Here is a 23,094-nt window from a genome sequence, read left to right as displayed (position 1 = left end):
ACTAGGTATGGATATTGGGCCTGATTCAGAGCCGCTCGTAAGTGGCCGCTCGTTCGTTCTGACCGATGTTCGCACAACTGCGCATGCGTACGGTTTTTCATATGCATGCGCAGACCAGTCAGTGCGGCCAAAACTCATTTGTTCGCTAAATAGCGAATGCCTGTTATTTTGAGTGACAGGAGGAGGCGTATGTGGGTGGTAACAGGGGAAGGTGCTTGAAAACTGGGAGTGGAAATCAGAACGCAGGCATGCTTAAAGGTCAAAACGGGCGTTTTATGGGTGTGCATAATTAATACAGGACCTTCATTAACCACGTCACTTGGTTGATTTATAGTCAGAATTGCTCGCAAGATTGTGGTAGGAAAAACCAACCACAAGAATAGCGAGCAGTTCATACGCTGTTCGATGTACTCGATTAATCTATTAAATAGCGGACATGACGTATGGTGCGAGCGGCCAGGGGGCGTCTTTTTCAAAATTACGACCGCAAGTTTTGTTAGCTCATTCAGACATAGAGGCATGAACAGACCGCATAGTGCGAATGGTTCATTTGAATAGCCACCCCTTTTTAATGAACGAGCGAGCGCAAATAGCGTCTGGCTCTGAATCAGGCCCATAGATTATTCAGTATCCTGTAGTGCACTAAAGTAATTGTTGAGCCCATATATTAATCACATACTGCTGTCAATGCTTCACTAAATGCTAGATATCTATCTTCATACAGTTCAACTTCTTACAACAGATCCATGGAGTTCAGAATTCTTTCTGATATTTAAAAACACCACATTGAGGCAGATAGATATTAAGCTGGTATACCTCAGGGAACATGCTGACAGTATTTTGCTGTATGCTTACTCATAGGAAGGAACATGTGCTATGGGTTCAGAGGTCTTTTAAAAGGATCATCCGCCAATAATGAATGAGGTGTTATCAGAGGACCCACTATTCTTGTTAGTCAATCATATTCCTTATAGGCAATTTCCATTCTATAATATGTTATGTATTATAGAATGGAAATTGCCTATAAGGAAAATGATTGACTAACAAGAATAATGAGTCCTCTGATAACCAGTAATATAATGTATCCTATTGCTTATTTATGATTGTATTCATGTTACTGTAAAATTTAGATAAGTCGATAAGATTCAATTGAAAAGACTTCATACTAAATATCATCCGTTGCTCTCCATGATTATTTTTATAACAGAAACTTTAAGATTTGAGTAACACTCCAGCAAAACTGTATGAATTTACAAACAGCCCACATGCATGTCATAACCTACTACAGATAAAATAGAGCGTTTACAGGCCCCATCTGCTGATGGTGAAACTACAACTTAATCTAACAATTTATAATTTTAACATTGAAATATTTATGGTTGCTTTGTAGCATGCCGGGCTTGAAAATATAAAGTTTGCTGTGATTTTCTCAAGATTTATGGCTATATTTTAATGTGGCAATTATGCAGTTGTGGTAGGTTTTTCAGTAGTTTATGTCTTAAAAATCAATAGAACATCAAAGGATGATCAATGTTTTTCCATTAGAAATATATAAGCCCAACAAAAAAGAGGTAATTGAGACAGGCGAGATACAGTAGCTCAAAAAAGCATGCTGTTTGAGCTATCTGGTCAATCAGAAGGAAAGGAACCACATTACAGTAATAAGGATTGTGATCATTATGTATAACTAGGTGAATAACCAGAGGCGTATCTATAATGGGTGCAGGGTGTATGGGGCTCTCGGGTCCAGGGGGGCCCGCACCACACCCTGCACCCATATTATCTAAAACTAACCTCTCCGAGGTCCCATGTCAGGTGTCTCAGCTCTGCTGAAAATGCCGGAAAATGGCCGCTGCGGCCATGTTTTCGGTGTACTGCGCATGCGCAGTGAGGAAATTGCCTGGGTTTCCAGAGTCTACTGATGCTGCGGTGGCTGGCCAACAATGTCAGTCAGCTGCTGGCCGCTGAGGAGAGAGGAGGGGGCCCTGGACGGGGAATGCACATTGGCCCCTTCCTCTCTTAAGACACCCCTGTATATAACAATGATGATTTTGTTATGGGAGAAATACTATTTTTTACATATATTATTGTTATGTTTATTTAAAGATCCATACTTGTATTAATTATAAGAGACAATACTGATTATTTTTAATTGGTATTTAAAAATGTTATATAATGGTGGCAACTTTCATTACTTTACGTAATGGGGTTGTCACAAATCAAACAGCGCTTATCCCAATAAATCAAGCAGATAAATATGATGTATAATGAAAACAGTGGGGTTTATGCCACAAGTAGGTACCAAAATAGATACATAAACAATCAATAATGGAGCAAAAACAGATAATAAAAAATGGTCAATATAGAAATGAACACATCAAAAGACAAAGCAATGAGAATGTGGAATGAGGTAATTGATATGTTCATTTACAATTGTTTTTTTTTACATAAGTTAAATATAAGGAAAAAGGATGTCCAAAGAAATTAAAAAAGGCCTCCGATGGAGGAGGCTAGGTTCTCCAGAACCCGAAGCAATGTTGTTGAAAGCTTTAAAAATGGTGATACATAAATAAAATAGTGACACGTGTATAAAAGGGGGTTTTGACACCATAAACCAGGAGTTCCTACCACACAGGTGTTGATAAAATGAACATGCAGAGGCAAAGTGTCCCCTGCATGTGGCTCCTAAGCTTTACCAGTGATGTGGTATCTTTCCAGTGGTGTCCAATATCCAGATAGCACGAGGGTAGTCCAATGTGTTTCGAGACACTTCCTGGTCTCTTCTTCAAGGCTAGTGTTTATGGTGTCAAAACCCCCTTTTATACATGTGTCACTATTGTATTTAAAGCTTTCAACAGCATTGCTTCGGGTTCTGAAGAACCTAGCCTCCTCCATCGGAGGCCTATTTTAATTTCTTTGGACATCCTTTTGCCTTATATTTTACTTATGTTCATTGACGATTGTTTTTTTTTTTTACATAGCACATTCTCATTGCTTTGTCTTTTGATGTGTTCATTTCTATATTGACCATTTTTTATTGTCTGTTTTTGCTCCATTATTGATTGTTTATGTATCTATTTTGGTGGCATATTATTATTATATTATACTTGTGGCATAAACCCCGCTGTTTCCATTATACATCATATTTATCTCCTTGGTTTATTGGGAGAAGCGCCATTTGATTTGTGACACCCCCATTACATATCTTTTTATCATTGTGTGAGTGTTAACTAAGTCATTTTTTAGGCATGCTTTTATCCCAGAAGTGCCCACACCAGCACCCTTTACTCCATTTCCAATACTTTTCATTACTTTATGCCTATATAGATGGTGCCCACATCATCAAATAATAAATATTGCCCCATCATAAATACATTTCTAAACACTAATTATAAATGAATATTGACTCTTTAATATACTTAACAAATAATGTTGTTCTCTCAAAAAAATAAACAATAATTTCCCCTGAATATATTACAAAGGAAAAATTAAAATCAAAGAATCAAAGTGCTTTACATGTATGAAATACTAACATATATATATATATATATATATATATATATATATATATATATATATAATTATTTATGCATTTAGGCCATGTGGAAAATAACACTTCTAGCAAAAAATTGTTTACTTTTATAAACAATCCCATATAAATTTAGTGTTAAAAAAAATCTCTCACTATTAAACAAATCTGCTTTAATGTTTTTCACTATGTATGTGTAAAAAGTAATTTGCTGTTGTTTCTGTGCCCAGTAGAGAGCGTAATAAAACATTCCATATTGAAAATGGAATAACTTGATACTGTATGCTACAGTATCTCACTGCATGGCATCTTCCTCACTTGCACCAGGTTAATACGGCAGGGAAACTAAACCAAGACAGGACAATTTTATATAAAAGACATTGTTTTTCACACTCTCTTATATGGAGGGAGCAAAAAAAAATTAGAATGTATTAATTAATTTTAATACATGTATAAATAATTAGTAGACTACTATATCTAGCAGAAAAAATCTTGCAGGCTCACTGGCTGCCTATATAGTTCTAGCCCTGATAGCAAAAATTTTAATTTTCTCTAAATTGTTTTTCTCAATAATACTTCCATCCATAAACTAATAAAAATGCTTTTCAAAGTTATTTGCTATTATTTGTTACACAGATAGATTTAACTTAAAGCTGAAATGGAAAGTATCAGGCCAGTATTAATCCCAGGTGGTAGTGCGGTAGAAGATCATATGTGAAAGGAGTGTGACCTGTATTGAACTAATGTGAAGCATCAGGTTAATATAACTTCCAAACCACTTTATTAATTACCTGTCTGATGCATGGCTAATTGTGCAGTTTTAAAAAACTAGTGTTATCTCGAAACCATAATGGTTGCAAATTATTCATAGCAAAACAATTGATTAATATTTTATTTATTATCCCAACAGTCATTTACATTTGTTTTCTACGTGTTTTATTTAAAAAACACATTTTTGAAAATATTGTTTATTAATTATCTAGTACTGTACTCTTCATAAACTCAGTTGACCTCCAAAACACAGTGATCTATAGATACTTTAAATTTATGACAACAATATGAAGTATTACTAGCGCATACTTGTAGGGAATAGGAGAAGAAAATTGTTTTGATGCAAAGAACTACATCCAACACATTAAAACATTGTAACAAAAGTATTGGAACAAAAGTATAGCATAAGGAAAGGCAACACATACATAAGACAAGGCTCGCTGTAAACCAGCAATTTGTTATAATAAACTTAATGTATCACACCTACTCAGTGTGCGCAATCTAGTCCAGGGATATGTTCCTCCTGTCAAAAAATTACTGTAATATGGATCACAGTTGTAATGGAGTATGGTCCCCCAGTTGAAGTTACCACACAGTTATTTTTACAATTAAGTGTAGCCCGAAAAGAATGTTGATAAAGTGCCAGCTGTATAGTGTATTCCTGCTGGGCAAGGTGGTTGAATACGTGACCCAAAGACAATAAGAATCTTAGTTTATATTCTATACTATATTTCATGTAAAGGCTATTTTTGCCTTTTTCTTTGATACTCATTTTTATATATAGTTATTAAATACATTGTACTACATAAAGTGAACTCCTTTCACTTTTTTCTATCTACTATTCCTCCCTATTGTTTTATTTATATGTTTCATTACTTCTCCTGTCCCCTACAAGTATGAGCCAGTAATATTTCATATTGTTGTCTAATCTTCACCAGCAAAGGAAGCTGGTTAGTTTTTACAGGCTGCAACTTGGTCTATATAAATATTTTTTCCCCCATTTCACGACGTGTGCAGACAGTTTACAATACTACTTAACTTTAAATTTATGTAAATTATTTGCTCATCTCTACTAATCATACATAGCTCAAAGAAATAATTTATTAAAATGTCATATAAAATATTACTTTGCAAATCATATCAATGATAGGTGTAATCAACAATACTGTATACTTGTATAGATAAGAATACCCCACTGCCTGTGTAAATGGGCAATGTAACATGCATACATACTCAATATCAATGGTTAACATTTTATTTTGCTTTATTTTTTAAACAGATATTCTATTGATGCAAGAAGTGATATGGACAACAATTTTGCTGTTGATGCCATTGAGGGAACCATTGCAACAAATGAGTTGCTGGATCGAGAGAGCAATGCACAATTTAATATATCAATAATTGCGAGTAAAATCAGTAAGTATTGTAACAATAATTCTTGACAACAGACAGTTGTAGGTAAATGTTTCTTACTAAACATTTTAAGAAGAAATATTTTAAGATTGTATTATAATATAATAATAACCAGTAAACACATTCGTTTCAATAAAAAAATGTAGTAGAACTTGATAAAAGCTCTTCCAAAAAGATAAGGAATATATCATCCAAGAATACAAAGTCAACATTTTTGTCCTGGTTGCACATTTATGCATAAAAAACACAAAGACAATAAAACTCAAAACAGTCTGCTCAATACCAACAGCAAAATAGCAATATGTGGCAAAACACATTTGGGTCTATTTATTAATTGATAAGTCATAACTCCAGCTTTTACCTACTGTATCTAAGAATGGTTAATGGAATGCCAATTCTTACAATAGCCCTTAGAGCAGAGGTACACAAACTCAGTCCTCAAGTCACCCTAACAGTCCAGGTTTTAAGGATATCCATGCTTGACCACAGGGGATTAATTAGTACCTCAGTCAATTTGATATAACCACCTGTCCTTAACCATGGATATCCCTAAATTCTGAACTGTTGGGGTGCCGTGAGGACCGCATTTGGGAACCTACCTTAGAAATTGTGCAAGCTCCTCCTGGAGAAAGTATCCCCATGTAAAACCCTATTTACAAGCATCATGGAGTCATATGCAAAGGCTATTGAATAAAAATGCTTGAAATATTGATTAGTGTTAGGGTTTTTTGGGGGAGGTTAGACTTAGGCACAGCTAGGGGGGAGGTTTAGGGTCAGGCACCACTGGGGGGTTAGGGTTAGGCACTAAGGGGGGGGTTAAGTTTAGGCACAAAGGGGCAAAACTTAGGTTTAGGCACTAATGGGGAGTATTAGGGTTAGGGTTAGGCTACAAGAAGGGAGGGTTAGGGGAGAAGGGGGGGAGGGTAAGTATACTTACCCAACCACTGTCAGGATAACAACCATTGGTATGCCATGGTTGGTATTGTGAGAGGAGGCATCCTGACATCCAGCATTACATACCCATTCCATTTTGAGTTACAGCAAATATTCAAGATTTTGGAACAGAATTAAAAATGCAAAGTTAAATTAACATTAGAAATCCCAATTTTTTTAGGTGCTTAACAAAAGTATACATTACTACCACACAAAAAATGACATGGTACTCTGGACCTGATTCAGACCCACTCATTAGGATGCATTCGCTCGTAGCAGGCTGATTGTTTAATTCTGTGCATGCATATGCATCGCAGTGCGCCTGCGCGAATCAGTGCGAGAGATCAGGATACGTTCGCTTGCTGCGCATAGATGGCCCAGAAGAGTGAGTGATAGGAGAAGCCATTTGTGGGTGGTAACAGGGGCTGCCCATTAAAAATGGAGGAGTTGAGGTGCGAACACAGGCATGCCTGAGCATCTCAATGCCGTTTCAGAGGCGTGCATAATTAAGAAAAAGCATCATTGTACACATCACCTGGCTGGATTTCACACTGAAGTGCTCACAGTGCTTGCGGTAGGTTATGGTACCGATGGTACCTGATGTACTGATGGTTGCATACACTTCCTGGGGATGACGTGCGCAACTGGGCATCTTAAGACAGGCTAGTGGGCATCTGCATACACAAAGCGATTGCACGCCAAGACATAGTGTGCATGCTAATGCCTTGCTGTGCAATCGTCTGCCTTGCTGTAGGTTGGCCAGATTTGCATATGCTAGGTATGAGTGTATGCATCTAGTGAGCAGGTCTGAATCGAGCCCTCTGTTTCATAGTGGAAAAAAAAAATAAAGTTGACATTCGATTACTGTTATACTGCAAACATAATTTACACGAGACACCATGAAATTTAAAAAGTTAAACATAACTGAAGTTGAGTCAAAGATAACATTATTTTCCCCTTGTTTGTGAATACTTCAAAAAAACTGAATAAATGATCCGTGATCAGTAAATAGTTTAACAACTTGAAAAATCTATATTTTGGAACTTTACAGTCAGACAGTTGAGATATTTGGAAGAAATATTTTTTTTAACATCCTCTTTTAACTAAAACATTTTTGTAAAAATCTTAGATGGGTGGTGGACACACCTGGTTGAACTGATGTGGAATTACCCACCTATGAACTTCTGCAGCATTGAGTGCTATTAGCAAATTTGAGTTACAGTATATGCTTAGAAAAAGTTTCACTAGTCCTCTGAGTGACGCTTTAAAATATTATCAAAAAGCCTCATGAAGTTGTGTCCAAATTGTTAGTACATGTGGTCAAGCCCTAAGGAAACAAATTAATGTATATATCAACATGTGAAAATGATGGTAGTGTTTAACATTCAAAGAGTATAGCTACTGTATAATTTTATACGGTATACATACAGTGTTAGGCCATCCTCTAACCACTTCCTCTTCAAACAAACTGACAATCTGCCAATATATTGCCATTCATCAATGTTTGCAGATCTGCATTTTGATTGCCGATCAGCACATTGGCAGAAAAGGGAATCCGGCCATAGATTAATAGCTCGCATAACATAATACATATATTCTACAATCAAAATATTCCAGTTATATAAGACCTGCAGTAAACTGTATATACAGTAACATACTCTTATTAGAAGTAATTTTACTATAAGCACTTTTAACAACATATACAACATAATAGAATATTCTGTATAATATAACAAACATGGCACTTATGAGCTAAAGTTATTTTCTGTCTTTTCAACTTTAAAACATGATTAATGCTGAAAAACTTATATTAAAGCAATCCAAAATAGTGTCTGTAAAGACCAGATGATTTCCATATTTGAACAGGAATGTTTGTTATCATACTATTTGATGATATACTGCAGTGGTAAATTATTTTTATATGACAGAAAAATAATCATGTACAGTACCCCTGTTCAGTGTACAAAATATACTAAAATATTTCCATGCATCTATCAAACATGCATACTGAAATATTCATATAAAACAATGATAAGATATTTAAACAAAATATCACATAGGTTAAATATAGGTATATGCCATACTCACCAGCATTCCACATATACTCCATTATCAATTATAATGGAAAAATTATAATGAAAAAATATATATGCAAATGATGATATAAACAGCTTAATTTCCAATTTTCATATCCATAAGATGTACTTGGCTTGTACATAGATTAACCCAAAAAAAGATAAAGATTCCAGATGCATTAAATAGCAACTTTGAACATATGAAAAACCAATCACACAAATCACTCAAGTTCAAAATAGTTGCACACTATTGATTGCAATTTTTTTAAAACATATATGCACTGTATTCCCTTCTTGGCTAAATAAGGTGTTACCAGCACCATAAGGTTTTATGGCACTCTATGCCAGCCACAACCCCTGAGTGCATGATGTCATGCTAAAGGGGCGGGGCCATCAGCCTCCAGTAAGATCAGCACTACAAAGAGCAACCTTAGGATGCTCCTGGTTTCTGTAATGGTACTCTAGGCTGCAGTGTGCAAGTGCCAAGGTAACCAGGAATAAAGCATTTTACCTTTATGCTTTATATCTGAAAATGTCACTTTTGGTGATTTAAAACTCTTTATCTAGTTTTTAGTATATTATAGCTGAGAGTACCTGTTATATTTCAAGGCAACACTATTTAGCTTGTTTTTTGTGAGTGAGTCAGGGTGAGATTTTATATCATAAAGGGTCAGTTCTTAATAGAATATGTTTTCATCAAAAGAAATCTTTTGGGCTTATCTGATATCCTAGGTTGAGATCCTGCTAATTTCCAGAAGAATTGGATAATATATTCTGGCTAGAGATTCTCTAAAATTACAGCCCAACACCAAATACACCACAAACAGATCTCACAATGTAGTAAAATAGTGTATTATTTTATTTATTATCTTAATAAAAAACACTAATGCAAACAAAAAATAAACAGTGTTAAAGCATATCACAGAATGCTGAACCATTCCATGGAAGTAGAAGAAATTTCCAGGAGTCCACTTTTCTCCTAGTGATCTGGAATTCAAGGTTGTCCAGTAGTATTGCAACCATCAATCCCACTGGTTTCGATGGAGTATCATCTGAGGAAGCTGGCTTCGGATCTATAAAAGAATAGCTGTCCCTCTCTGTTTCTGTGGCTTAGAAGAAGTTGCATTAGGGCTGTTGTGGGATATATGAGCCTGTTGCAATAGGTGCTCCGGGTGCCACTGCAGCAGCGATAATGGCTGAAAAATGCTGTCCCTGGCAGCTGGATAGCCAGATTCAGGTATTGTGGGGCAGCAACAGTGCCACCTACAGAGCCCTGTACTCTGTGCAGTGGCACTGATTACACAGCCCTAGTTATAGGCCTGGGTGTAACACCCCTTATTCACCAAGGATTCTCTGTTCTATCAATTCCTATAAACCTATATAAAGCATATATGTACCTTCTTCTTTTAAACACTGAACACTATTCTGATTTTTGGTCAATTTTCCATAGATACTATCAAAGTCTAATTCTTCCATGGGTGTGTTGTTATCTCTAAATATGTTTTCTCATATTAACATTATAACATGTAAACCATATTGTTACTTTTACATGTGATAAATATAGCAATCTAATTTATATTTCTGTCTGCTTGGACAATTTTTGCAGACTGGACATAAACCACATCGTAAGAGATGTTTTGCTTTTTACCCTGGTTTTCATTTGCTCCTCCAAATATATAAAAATAGTTAATCAAGTGGCTGGTCCTTGGGAAGTGACCAGCCAAAAGCAAGCACACTATTGATGGTGCCAGCCTAGAGCAGACAAAACTTAACAAAAAACATGAAAACCCATGATATAATTGGAAATGGCCATTCCACCCATGTAACTAAGAAACTAAGTTGATTATCACATTTTGAATTGTACAAACAGTTAATTAGTAATTAAATAAAGATGTTATTTTGTTCATTGTTTTTCAAATTCAATAAATAATCATTTAGGCATATCATTTACAAATACTATAACATTAAAATAAACATTACCATATCTTACAAAATCAAAAATACATACTGTAGACTATTTTAGTTAATGTTGAAAGGCTGTCTCTCCTATGCATCTTGTACTGCTGTAAGGCATCTCTGATTGACATTAAATGCTATTTCATCACATTTGTTTTGGAAAACTATTGCAGCTTCTAGTGAACTTTAGAACTTGTTTTACAATGAGAGCAATCTTACATTTAAGTGAAGCTTGACACAAATTTTACTTGACAATAGAATGTAATCTTTTTAAAAATACAGCTGAAAGGCAATTCTAACGCAACACTTCCATCTAAATATTAATGCAGTGTTTTGCCTCCGGATGAAGATATTATTGCATGTGTCAGAAGTTTTAGTGTGGATTACCAAGTGTTTTACTGACACACTTTCTCTTTACAAACCATAGTTGACAGTCACATGCTGAACTAATTTTCATAGATATAAAATATTCATGATTATGACAGATGTGATATACTCTTTATGCAATGTTAAATGTCTGTGGATGTGTTTGTCACTTGATTCATATTAGAATCACATTTGAGAAAAAAAAAACATAGACATAGTGAACTAAAGACACAGGCAGTTACTTCATCTGATGAGACAGCACAATGGTAAGCTGGTTTTCTGGTTCTGTAAAGATTGATCTCTTACCATGTACTAGCCTCTTTAGTCACTATCTTCCTTTGGTCAGGGAATCACATATAAAAAGCAGAAACATGGCATTTAACATTCTAAAATATACTCTTTTGTTAAAAAAGTGCTCACAATGTTGTTTATTTTGAACTAACTTCTATGAAATGTGTACACATTTTTAGGACAAAACTCATAGTTTAAATATTTTTAGGAAAAGATGTAGATAAAAATTAGAATTTTTGAAACCCTATTTTATGCAAATACATTTACAGTACCAATACATGTGTTTGGTAAATACAATCAAATTAGAAAATAATAAAAAACAAATTAATACAGTAGAAATATGTTGGGTTTACCTCAAATGTCAAGTTTATGTCACACAAAACCCATTCACATTATGTCCAAAGGCACTATGGAGGATTCTGATTGGCTATACTTAACTGTAACTGTACAGTAATACTGTACTTGCTATTGCTACACACATAGCACTATAAGCCTCTGCAGCTGTGGGGCATCCCTTCACACCAAATCACTCCAGCATTGCTGGAGTGAGTGAATAGATTTATCCCAGTCTACTTGGGCTAAGATATCATGTCAGACATTTATAAAAGCTTTTCAATGTTGCTAATCAGTGGCTGATCCCACCACTGAAGGAGGATTTGCAGCTCCCTCCTTGAGTATGGCCCCTGCCTCACAGTCATTTTGTATAACTATAAACAGAGCAGAGCATAGGGCGCATGATGCCGGATATTAATACACTGTGTGTGTGTGTGTTTGTGTGTGAATTTCAGTGTATTAAAGCTGCAAGGTAATCAGTGTGTAATCTCTTTCTGTCCTGTAACTTGTACTTGAATGATAGTTTCATACTTTTTGTACAGTAGTGTTCAAACCGCATAACTAATTTCTAAGGCATGACATGGTTGTGTGAGCACCGCACAGCACTGTCCAATTTTCCACAAGTGTGATGCATAAAATGCAGTTTGTAATCCAGAGACACCTCTTTCTGGGCTGATATTTATAGTTCAGTGATGGTTTTATACACCACTGCTCAAACTCCACTACTAATTTGTAATACATGCCATCACTGTGTGAGCACTGCACACCAATCTCTACAGTGCGGCAGTGCCCAGCACTTACTGCTGTGGATTGATAAGCAACATGTTGCACAAGCTCCTAGTGGCACAACAGTGCTGATATTGCTGCATCTGTGCAGCATAAAATGCACAAGTCTCAGCCCAGAGAGACACATCTTTCTGGGCTGAGACTTGTAGTTCAGTGATGGTTTTATACACCACTTATCAAAAACCACTACTAAATTCTAAGACATGCTACCACTGTGTGAGTGCTGCAGGCCACTTTCTACTATGCCACAGTGACTGGCACTTACTGCTGTGTACCTATTAGTGACATGTTGAACAAGCTCGTAGTGGCACAGCAGTGCCGAAATTGCCGCAGGTGTGCGGCATAAAATGCACAGTCAGTATGTAATCCAGAGACACCTATTTCTGGGCTGAGACTAGTAGTTAAGTGAAGGTTTTATACACCACTGCTCAGACCACACTACTAAATTCTAAGACATGTCATCACTGTGTGAGTACCACAAACCACTTTCTACAGTGCTGCAGTGACCAGCACTTACTGATGTGTACCGGTTAGCAACATGTTGTACAAGCTCCTAGTAGCACAGCAGTGCCGACATTGCTGGAAGTGTACAGCATAAAACATACAGTCAGTTTGTAATCCATGGTACCTCTTTCTAGGTTGAGACTTGTAGTTCAGTGATGATTTCATACAGTGCTGCTAAATCCATACTACTAATTTCTAAGGCATACAACCACTGTGTGAGTGCCCACCTTACTGCCAAAAATAGCCTGTCATGCAGAATTACTGCAGTACTGTATACTGTATTAAAGACACTGGGCCTGATTCAGACCCACTCGCGAGCGGCTGTCCGCTCGCAAGTGGGTCGATGTTATGGACTGAGCATGCGCACGACGGAGGGAGCTCTTTCGTGCGCATGCGCCAGACGCGACGAGCGAAGGAAAGTCCTTCGCTCGTTGTGTCCGATCAAAGGGGGCATGCTGTCAATGTTGATTGACAGCACGCCCCCTTTGGTGGGTGTGCCAGGGGCGTGCCTCCCTGACGGGGGCGTTCCCACGGGAACGCCTCCCGTCAGAAGCCGGCCCACTGACATCACTAGTGATGTCAGTGGGAGTGATTTTGGCTCTGATAGAGCCAAAATCACTCCGGAGCTTGTGGTTGAAAACCTCAACCGCAGGCTCCGGCTCGCAAATTCGATGGTCGCGATGGTCTCGACCATTGCGGCCATCACAATGCACGCTCGTATAGCCTGTGGGTGGTGACCCACAGCTATACGAGCGTCCAGGAGGACGCTCCATGAAAATGGAGCCCGGCCCTCATTCAGAGCGTGCGCTCTGCTCAGAGCGTACGGCTCTGAATGAGGGCCACTGTTTACACACTGCAGTACTGTACATTATGTGATTGGCCTGCCTGTCAGGGCTTACTATTCTATTGTATTCTGTCATGCCATTTCCATCCACTGCCGTATTATTCATCACTGAACAGTAGTTTTAATCAGTGGAGCACTGGTCACCTAGCAGTGAAGCTGTGTATTGCATACCATTAATATTGTCAAGACTTACTGTGCCTTACCACGCTGCACCGTGCTATTCTCATGCTGTGACTTAGAAGCCTGCATGTGGCACTATGAGTAAACATGTAGCTGTTTTGTTTTGTCAATATGTAGAATTAGCAATTGCAGAATTTAAATATATTAGGTTAATGTTTAGCTCTTTTTGAACTGCCAGCTAGCAGGTCTTCTCATAAGGCAATCATATGCACCTCCCCTGTGCTTCCAGGTATCTTACCATGGGGTAAATAAATCAGTTAGACAAATAGAAAGTGAAAGACATACTCTTTAGTTGTCTAAAACACAATACAAAATAAATGTATAAATGTAACAATACCAATTGATTCATCACACTATTTGCATTCACTTTGATGTGCAACCCTGACTGCTGAGCAACACTCTTCACTGCTCTACACACATTGTAACAACTGCATACAGAACACAAGTACTGGGATGCTTTACATTGCAACTTAGTTTAGCTAGGAGATGTCCCTTTTAATTTCACAATTTCAGATTTCCACTAATTTCAACATTAATTTGCAGAGCCAACAACATTTTACCAAGGTGAAAAATTGTAGCTGGATTAAATACTGATTCTAAATGGGCCTGGATGGGATGTAGTTGACATCCCTGTGGTTGGGATGCCGGTGCTCTGAATACTGGCGCCGGAATCCCGATAGCTGGAATCCCGACGGTAAGTATTAGGGTTAGGTGAAGAGTTAGGTTTTGGGTTAGGGGTTAGGGTTAGGCACTAGGGGGATGGTTAGGATTAGTCTGCAAAGGGGGTTACAGCAGAGCATGCAGGGGGGGGTTTGTGAATACCCATAAATCCCCTTGACAGCCTCGAGAACAGGCACCATGTCCTTAAGCCCCAACCCTTCACTGCAAAATGACATGATTCATGGGCTAATAGGGAGGAGGCAGAGCCAATAATTAGAATTGCAACATTGGCCTCCATCCACTCACAATTGATCCGCAAATCATGAGTAAGTGGAGGGGCCTAATGACATGGTGCCAGCCAGCCAAGTCCTGTCCCCACAGCTGCTGCAAGGTAAGTTGTGTGTAATGTATGTGTGACATACTGTATGTATATGTGTGTATATGTATGAGTGCATAAGGTATGTGTGACATATGTATGTGTTTGCACATATATGTATATATGTGTGTATGTATTTGTGTATACATATGTATCTGTATATCTATATGTATGTGCATGTATATATGCATGCAAATAATGTGTGTGGAAACCCCCCTGTAAAAATCTTGTGTTTGCCCCTGGGTTAGGGTGAGGCTTAAGGGTCTATTTACTAAGCTGTATTAGGAGATAAAGTGAATGGTTGTAAGGTACCAGCCAATTAGCTCCTAACTGCCATTTTTCAAACACAGCCTGTGACATGGTATTTAGGAGCTGATTGGCTGGTACCTTATCACCGTTCCCTTTATATCCTAACACAGCATAGTAAATAGACACCTTAGTCTTCAAGGGAGAAGATAAGGGTTAGGCTGTAGGAAAGGTGGGTTAGGGTTAGGCAATTTACATTTGGGCATTTGGATTCTGGCTGCTGAAATGCTGCTGTCAGTATTCTGACCACTGGCATCCCAACTGCCAGCATCCCGTACCCATCCCGGCCTGGATTATTGCAATTTGCTTGTAACTTGATCACACTGCCAATGACTGCTTTTATGACACTTATACATTTATGTAGAGCTGAACTCCATTATACCCTGAATGTTAGCAAGGACAACATAATTTCATAGCATGCTCAGTGGAAGCATCTTACAATGTGTTCAGATTTATAACACTAGTAAACTTTGTGCAATGTCCCCAATGTGGACTTTGAAAAAATATGGTGAGATTTAGGCATCAGGAGAACAATCATTTGCAGGGACAATTGAGAGACGGAAGACAGAGAAAAGTGGAGCAAGAGAAAGGAAGAGATTTAGAAAGAGAGAGGAACAGGGTAATGGGGGAGATGAAAAGAGAGAGAGCAATAGAGAGAATAAGAGGGAGAGATGGACATTACAGTTACTAGTAATAATCTGTTTGTACAGAATGCACTTGATGTGGCAATTTAATTATCACATTAATGCTTGTTTATCAAGTTCCTACTGCATGAGTTCCATGCTTAAAAAATTGAATCAGGTATAAATGATTGTACTTTTCTCCATATGTTTTAGTCAAATTAACTGAACAATCTCATTATACATATACATTAAAATGTAAAAATTTCAGCAGGATAAGTTATTTGGACAATATCCAAATATCCATTTTGGCTAAAAGCTTAAAACATTTTTAAAATGGTTAGTATACACCTTCATTATGGTTAAGCCATTTTAGTTAATTATTGCAATGAAGCCAAAAATAGATAACTGTGTGAAAATTCAAAAACATAACTTATGAAAAAGAAAAGATGAAGTTAACTAAATTTCAAAGCAATATTTGTATATTATTGGATGAATGAGGTTCACGCAGAACCCATTATTTAAAACTTTATACTGTATATCACAATAATGTGATGAAAAGTCATATAACAGTAGACATTTGTATCTGCACAGTGTTATTAATAAATGCAAAATTTGCATTTACCATGAGTGAACTTAAATTAAATACAAGTATGTTGTTTTTTCCTTTAAAAACGTTTCCTGCCACAGTCCAAATCATAACATCAGTTAAGTAATGCATATAGATGATTGCCATTTATTTTAATATACAGTAGTAGTCACAGTAATGAATTAAGTACTGTTAGCTTGAGAGGTGAATTTGAAAACATTCAAATGGAAGCTGCTACTTAGTGCTGCAAGTCATCGTCATCATCATCATCATCATCATCATCATCATCATTGTGTGTCTTGTTGCTACAACTCTACAGAACTCACAAATAGCTATGCTTCCAGGCAGGTGTATGTGCATGTGTCCAGTTTTACCTCAGTTGCAATTACAAGAGCATTCTTTTCCTATACTTAAGCTACATTTGCCTATGCTTTCCTTTCCCATTTAGCATCTCCAGTCGTACAGAGTTGCAAGTGAAAAAAAAAATGGAAATGCATATTTTAACCTAATAAAACAGATGCTGGTCCAACACTTCATGACCTCTTAAGTTTGTAAATTTTATGCTAGATCAAAAATGCAGTGCTATCAATCTTATGCTGATAATAGTGGCTTGGTAAATTACAACTAAACCAAAAATATAATATGGCAGATGTGCAACTAATAACAATTAATATGCAAATAAATGTTTGAGAAACTTATAACAACTAAGGTACAGATTCGATTAGCCATTGAACTTACCAAGTGGTTTTAGCTCCCAGGTTAAGTGCCAGGAGCTATTCAATTATTTCTCAAGGTAAACCCACAGCTAATGCAAAATAATCCATAGTTGCTGGGTTAATTGCCCAGAACTGTGCAATTACCACGAATAAGTAAGTCCACGAATAGCTATGCAAATACTAGTAAATTCATATTTCTGTTTGCACCTCAGTGTGCGAATAGAAATACGAGTTAAGTGCACCCTTGGGGCTAGTTGTGGGCAGTAATTGGTTAGTTCTGGTCACTTAACCCAGGAGCTAAAACCCTGTAGTAAGTTGTGAAGCTTATTGAGTGTGCCCCTACAGGTATTTGAGATACAGTATGTTTAGGGCAATATTATCCTACACACTTATCCCATTTAAAAATGCTGCAAGTGGCCACTCCTCAGCAGGTATAAACACAATAGGAAGACAAGAATATAAGCTGCCTATAGGTATAATAAAAAATATATGTTGCTTTCTCATGGTTTTTGCCACTGTATACCATACTGCTGTGAAACCTCTAAAGTCCTTTAACACTCTGTACTGCTTTGACATATGGGAGTTGCTCAGGGTGCTGTTGTATGCTTTTCACATACTTTCCTCTCCTAGCAGTTTTTTGTTATTGTTACATATCTTTGGAAATATTACATTTAATGGTTAATGTTTATATTATTAAAAAATAGATACTGTATCTGCATCATAGAAATGAAATTAAATCACTATATATATATATATATATATATATATATATATATATACGCATACATACACACACATTATTTTGTTAAAATCCATTTGTCCATTTTACTATAGACTATACTATTTCCTTTAGGTAATCCACAATTGAAAAGCTTAGTCAAAATCATCATCAATGTCCTGGACGTAAATGAATTTCCACCGGAAGTGACGGTGCCATATGAAACTTCTGTATGTGAAAATGCCAAACCAGGACAGGTACAGTAAAGTAAATATTTTACAGTATTTTACTGTATTTTCAAGAATATATGTACTGTAATATTGTGAATTTTTAAATGTGATAAAAAACAAAAAAATGTTTTGACATTGTTAGTGTTATACTGTATGGGCATGAAAGAAAAGGTCATGAGCCCCATCACCATATATTCATGCTGACATCGTACTCATTTTTAGGCTTACCTTGCTTACCTACACAATACCTGCACACTGAAACAGCCACACACTTTTCTTATAATTGCATGATGAAATAATTGTTTGTGTTGCATTTCTTAACATCCATTGCTAAAATAAATATCTGGGGTTTTATAAAAATAAATTTTTTAACTACAGTAGTTTTGGAGACAGTTTTTGGGCTTTGTATTGGAATAATTAGTAATAATTTACTTGAAAAATTGTGATGCAGAGGACATTTAATGATGCAATTTCAGCACAATCAAAAACTGTTTTATCCCCAGGTCCTAATACTTTTTCTTTGGACCACATCTCTTCTTTGAAGAAGACCAAATTCAGGGTCCATAAATCTGTTAATATAAAATAGAAAGGGGCGCTCCATAGTGCAATAAATGCTTATTTAGTTTGAAACAAGTAAACACTTAAAACATACTGTATATATCAGTTTATTCATCTGAAGTTGTTTTAATGAGAAATAATGCAGTCCACACATGACAACAAAGTATTGAATGGAAATATTTTGTTTAGTTATTTTGGGATTTGAACTGCTTTTGTTGTATCTTGCTAGAATGATGTAGTTTAACTGTGAATTATATGCCTAAAATGCATGAGCTATAGTAAGTTTCTCATATTGTTAGTTTCTGGTGAGACTGTCCCATATGATATCAATTTGTGTACTGATTCTGGGCTTGAATTTGACTTGTTTGCATCATGCTATAAGTTTGTGTATTATTATGTATAAGGTAAATATGACAGTTTGGTTTTTCCTACTGAATTTCCCTGGTAAGATTACCTCTTTATTTTAAGTACCAGGTAATACACTTATAGTTATTTTATAGAACTAATGTTAAATTTAGCTGGATACTAGTGTTACTGAAATGATCATGCTGTTAAAATCAGCCGTGCTAGCCTGAGCAAATAAAACATGCATCAAGAGTTCTAATATGAGAGACACACTGGTTAAAGTTGATTTTGAAGGGAAAGAGGTCTAAGTGAATTTGCTACACTCATTGGACATATGTGCCTTTGTAAGGAGCAAGCCACGTCATGTAGGACAGTCCCCTGACAAAGTCTCTGATGAAACACATAAGGTGGGGCCTAGTGACATGGCAACTATACTTTCCTGGCTATCACCACATCATATGTGAGACGGACATGGTCCGATAGGTGGGTACTTCTATTGGTGGCTTGTGGCGGGGTGTGTAAACCTGACAGGATCCAGGGATGCTGTTTGGAGATTTCCTGGTAAATAAGCATTTATAGCACTATGGAGCACCCCCTTTCTCTCTCTCTCTCTCTCTCTCTCTCTCTCTCTCTCTCTCCCCCTCTCTCTCTCTCTCTCTATATATATATATATATATATATATATATATATATATACATTCTGTATACTCTAAGAAAGCACTGTCAAATATATGATTTCCATATGTTTATCTCCTTCCAGATCATCCAAATCATTGGTGCTGCTGACAGAGATATGTCACCTGCAGGGCAGAGATTTTCCTTTAGATTGCCACCTGATGGTTCTACAAATCCCAATTTTACCATTCATGACTATAAAAGTAAGGCTTCTTATTGCATGCATTTACTTTTTTGAAATAACAACATGCATTAGTAGTACACTGAACAAACAAATATATTTGATTTATGTTTCAACACACTACTGATATGATATATTTATTTCTTAACACACTCCATCTAATCTATTCAACTCAGACTAAACATAAACTAAAATGTATTTGAAATTGTTAAAGTACATGTATTTATTAATTTATAAGGTTACTATAGTACAATATTTTCAGCATGTTCTTCAAATTGATAATATACAATGTTAAATTTAAAACACGTATGTTTTATAATTAAAAAATTTCACTTACAGAAACATATCTCACATAATTTCTGGATATAATGCAACCAATTTACCTTGCCACAAAATGATATAGCCCATTTAATTGTAAAATCTATTAAACTTATGTTAGATCTTCCCCATCATGCCCTTATCATCAAACATGCAAAATCTGAATTCAGTGTGAATGTATTTATAGATTTAATGATAGCCATTTGCTAAATTAATCTTTCACAGATTTCACCTCTTTACCTAACATTGAGAGGCCTTTTTATTATTAGGACTCTTTGGCCCCACATTATTTTTGGAATGAAACCGCTATCAGTTGCTGTGGCGGGAAGTAATATACTGTACTCAAGCAATTCACAATTATTATTGTTACAGGACATATGTTCCAAAAAGCTGCATCTCTAGAATGCACATTTTCATCACATTTCAAATCTCCTTCCAATAGGAGTGGTGACTCAGCCACCGCAGAACATCTATAAGGCATAAATGATGAATGTTAATACACACAATTGCAATAGCTCATATCAATTTATAAGCCCATTATAGGTACATGTAAAAGAAGGGTTAACCTAAACAAAAAAAAACAGACATATAGGGCCAAATGTAATAGGGTGAGAGTTTAGATATTACATTTGGCCCATCAGGTTCTTTTTATCCCCAGCACTCTGCATATAGGTCAGTAAAGAAATTTGCATCCCATATAATAACAGTAATTGCAGAGATCTCAGTAAATATATTTGCAAACATATGCTTAAGCTACCAGCCATGCCAAGGTGTCCCTGCTTCTGGTGATCCTAACACTACATGATAATTTGTACTAACTTTGGGCCTGATTAAGAGCCGTTCGCTATTTGCGGTCGTTCGTTCAAAAACAAGGGGTGGCTATTCAAATGATCCGTTCGCAAATTGCAGTCTGTTCACACCTCTAAGTCTGAACGAGCGAGCAAAACATACGCTCGTTTATTTGTTAAAAACGCCCCCTGGCCGCTCGCATCATACGTCATGTCCGCTATTTATTAGATTAATCGAGTACATCGACCAGCGTATGAACTGCTCGCTATTCTTGTGGTTGGTTTTTGCTACCACAATCTTGCGAGCAGTTCTGGCTATAAAATAACCCAGTGACATGGTCAATGACGCTGCTGTATTAATTATGCACACCCATAAAACGCCCGTTTTGACCTTTAAGCACGCCTGCGTTCTGATCTCCACTCCCCGTTTTCAAGCACCTTCCCCTGTTACCACCCACATACGCCTCATTCTGTCACTCAAAATAGCAGGCATTCGCTATATTGCGAGCACATGAATTTCGGCCGCACTGACTGGTTCGCGCATGCGTATAACGATCCGTACGCATGCGCAGATGTGCGAACATCGCTCGGAACGAGCGTACTGCCGCTAGCGAGTGGCTCTGAATGAGGGCCCTTGAGTCATACATTTATGCATTTTCTTATGCTACATGATGATAGAACATACATTTATTTTATATATATATATATATATATATATATATATTTATATATATATAAAAATTGAGAGCTGACACAACTGGAGGCACCCCAGGAGCCTCCAATATGACACTACAAGGACCACCACACCCTCCAACAACTTATAACACTCATGCCTCTCAGAACATTGATACCAAAAATGGTGGTTGCTCAAATCAATTTATAAGTCCATTACAGGTGCGTGTAAGGAAGGGGTCCATCTAGACAAGAAAAAACAGGCAAAAAAATTCCCCAAGCACTCTGAATATAGGCCCTAAAAGAGATTTGCATCATATGTTATAATCATATTTGCAGAGATCTCAGAATATATATATGCAAACATATGGTTAAGCCATCAGCCATGCCAAGGCATCTCCAATTTTGGTGGTCTTAATGCTACATGATAATAGCACCTAGTGGGTCTGTTACATTATAAATTGTTAGAGATAGATAGATAGATAGATAGATAGATAGATAGATAGATAGATAGATAGATAGATAGATAGATAGATAGATAGATAGAAAGGAACTTTGGTGGGTTTGGACAACAAGATGCATAGATTAATTTTCCGTTAATGGATTTACCAGTTAACCGACTGGATAGCAATTCACTATTTTTTAAACATTATTTCTGCAAATCAACCTTTATTAGATAATTCTGTCCAAATATGTATTATGGAAATTATACTGCTCATTCACAAAATTTAAAAGTAATACAAAAATGTGGGGAAATTGAAACAATATATGTATAAATTACTATCTCAATAGGTATGCTGTACTATAATTAATAACATATACATGTAGTTGTGCTAAGTATTCTAATAGTTTTTAAATAACAATGTGAGGTAAAACTATGCCAGCCACTTATCTAAAGGATTCTGTAACCCAATTAATTTAAAGAACAAAACTATAGCAAAAGAAAGCCCGTTGGGAAAAAACACCTTACTGATATTGTCAGTGCTATATAACTACTGTAGATGAGTATAGTGCAAAATTATTAATCAATATTTTACTAAATAGTATTTCACCAATAAAAACAATCCAATATCAATAAGAATATAAATCTAAAACTAGACCTTGGACTAGTAAAGGCATATAATATTGACATTAACAGCTTATAATATAGCATGGGTTGTGAAATAGTAACAACCAGAATGTGATATAATAAATAGACTTTTAAGTGAAATATTTACAAAAGTTTAATTTTGTATTTGATTTTATGTTATATAATGCACCTAAAATCAAATCAAATCGAATTTAGATATCACTGTCAAAATCCCACATTTTGATTTTTGATTTTGACTAGTGATTTCTTGCCTATAAAATGGAACACAAAA

General features: G+C 36.4%; 1 protein-coding gene across 2 annotated transcripts in view; it reads left to right on the top strand.

The window, feature by feature from the left end:
* CDH12 (cadherin 12) overlaps positions 1-23,094 on the top strand; it is an 873,582-nt gene that overhangs the window by 835,796 nt on the left and 14,692 nt on the right. For both annotated transcript variants that reach the window (XM_088468267.1, XM_088468266.1), the window contains exons 10-12: positions 5,580-5,716; positions 18,102-18,223; positions 19,860-19,977. In XM_088468267.1, the coding sequence (XP_088324393.1) occupies positions 5,580-5,716; positions 18,102-18,223; positions 19,860-19,977 (377 nt within the window). The remainder of the gene's footprint in view (positions 1-5,579; positions 5,717-18,101; positions 18,224-19,859; positions 19,978-23,094) is intronic.

This window comes from Taudactylus pleione, unplaced genomic scaffold, assembly GCF_031769625.1.
Source record: "Taudactylus pleione unplaced genomic scaffold, aTauple2 ptg000083l, whole genome shotgun sequence".
Classification (NCBI taxonomy): domain Eukaryota; kingdom Metazoa; phylum Chordata; class Amphibia; order Anura; family Myobatrachidae; genus Taudactylus; species Taudactylus pleione.
The sequence above is the reverse complement of the archived record's forward strand: the minus strand, read 5'-3'. Positions and strand labels throughout refer to the sequence as shown.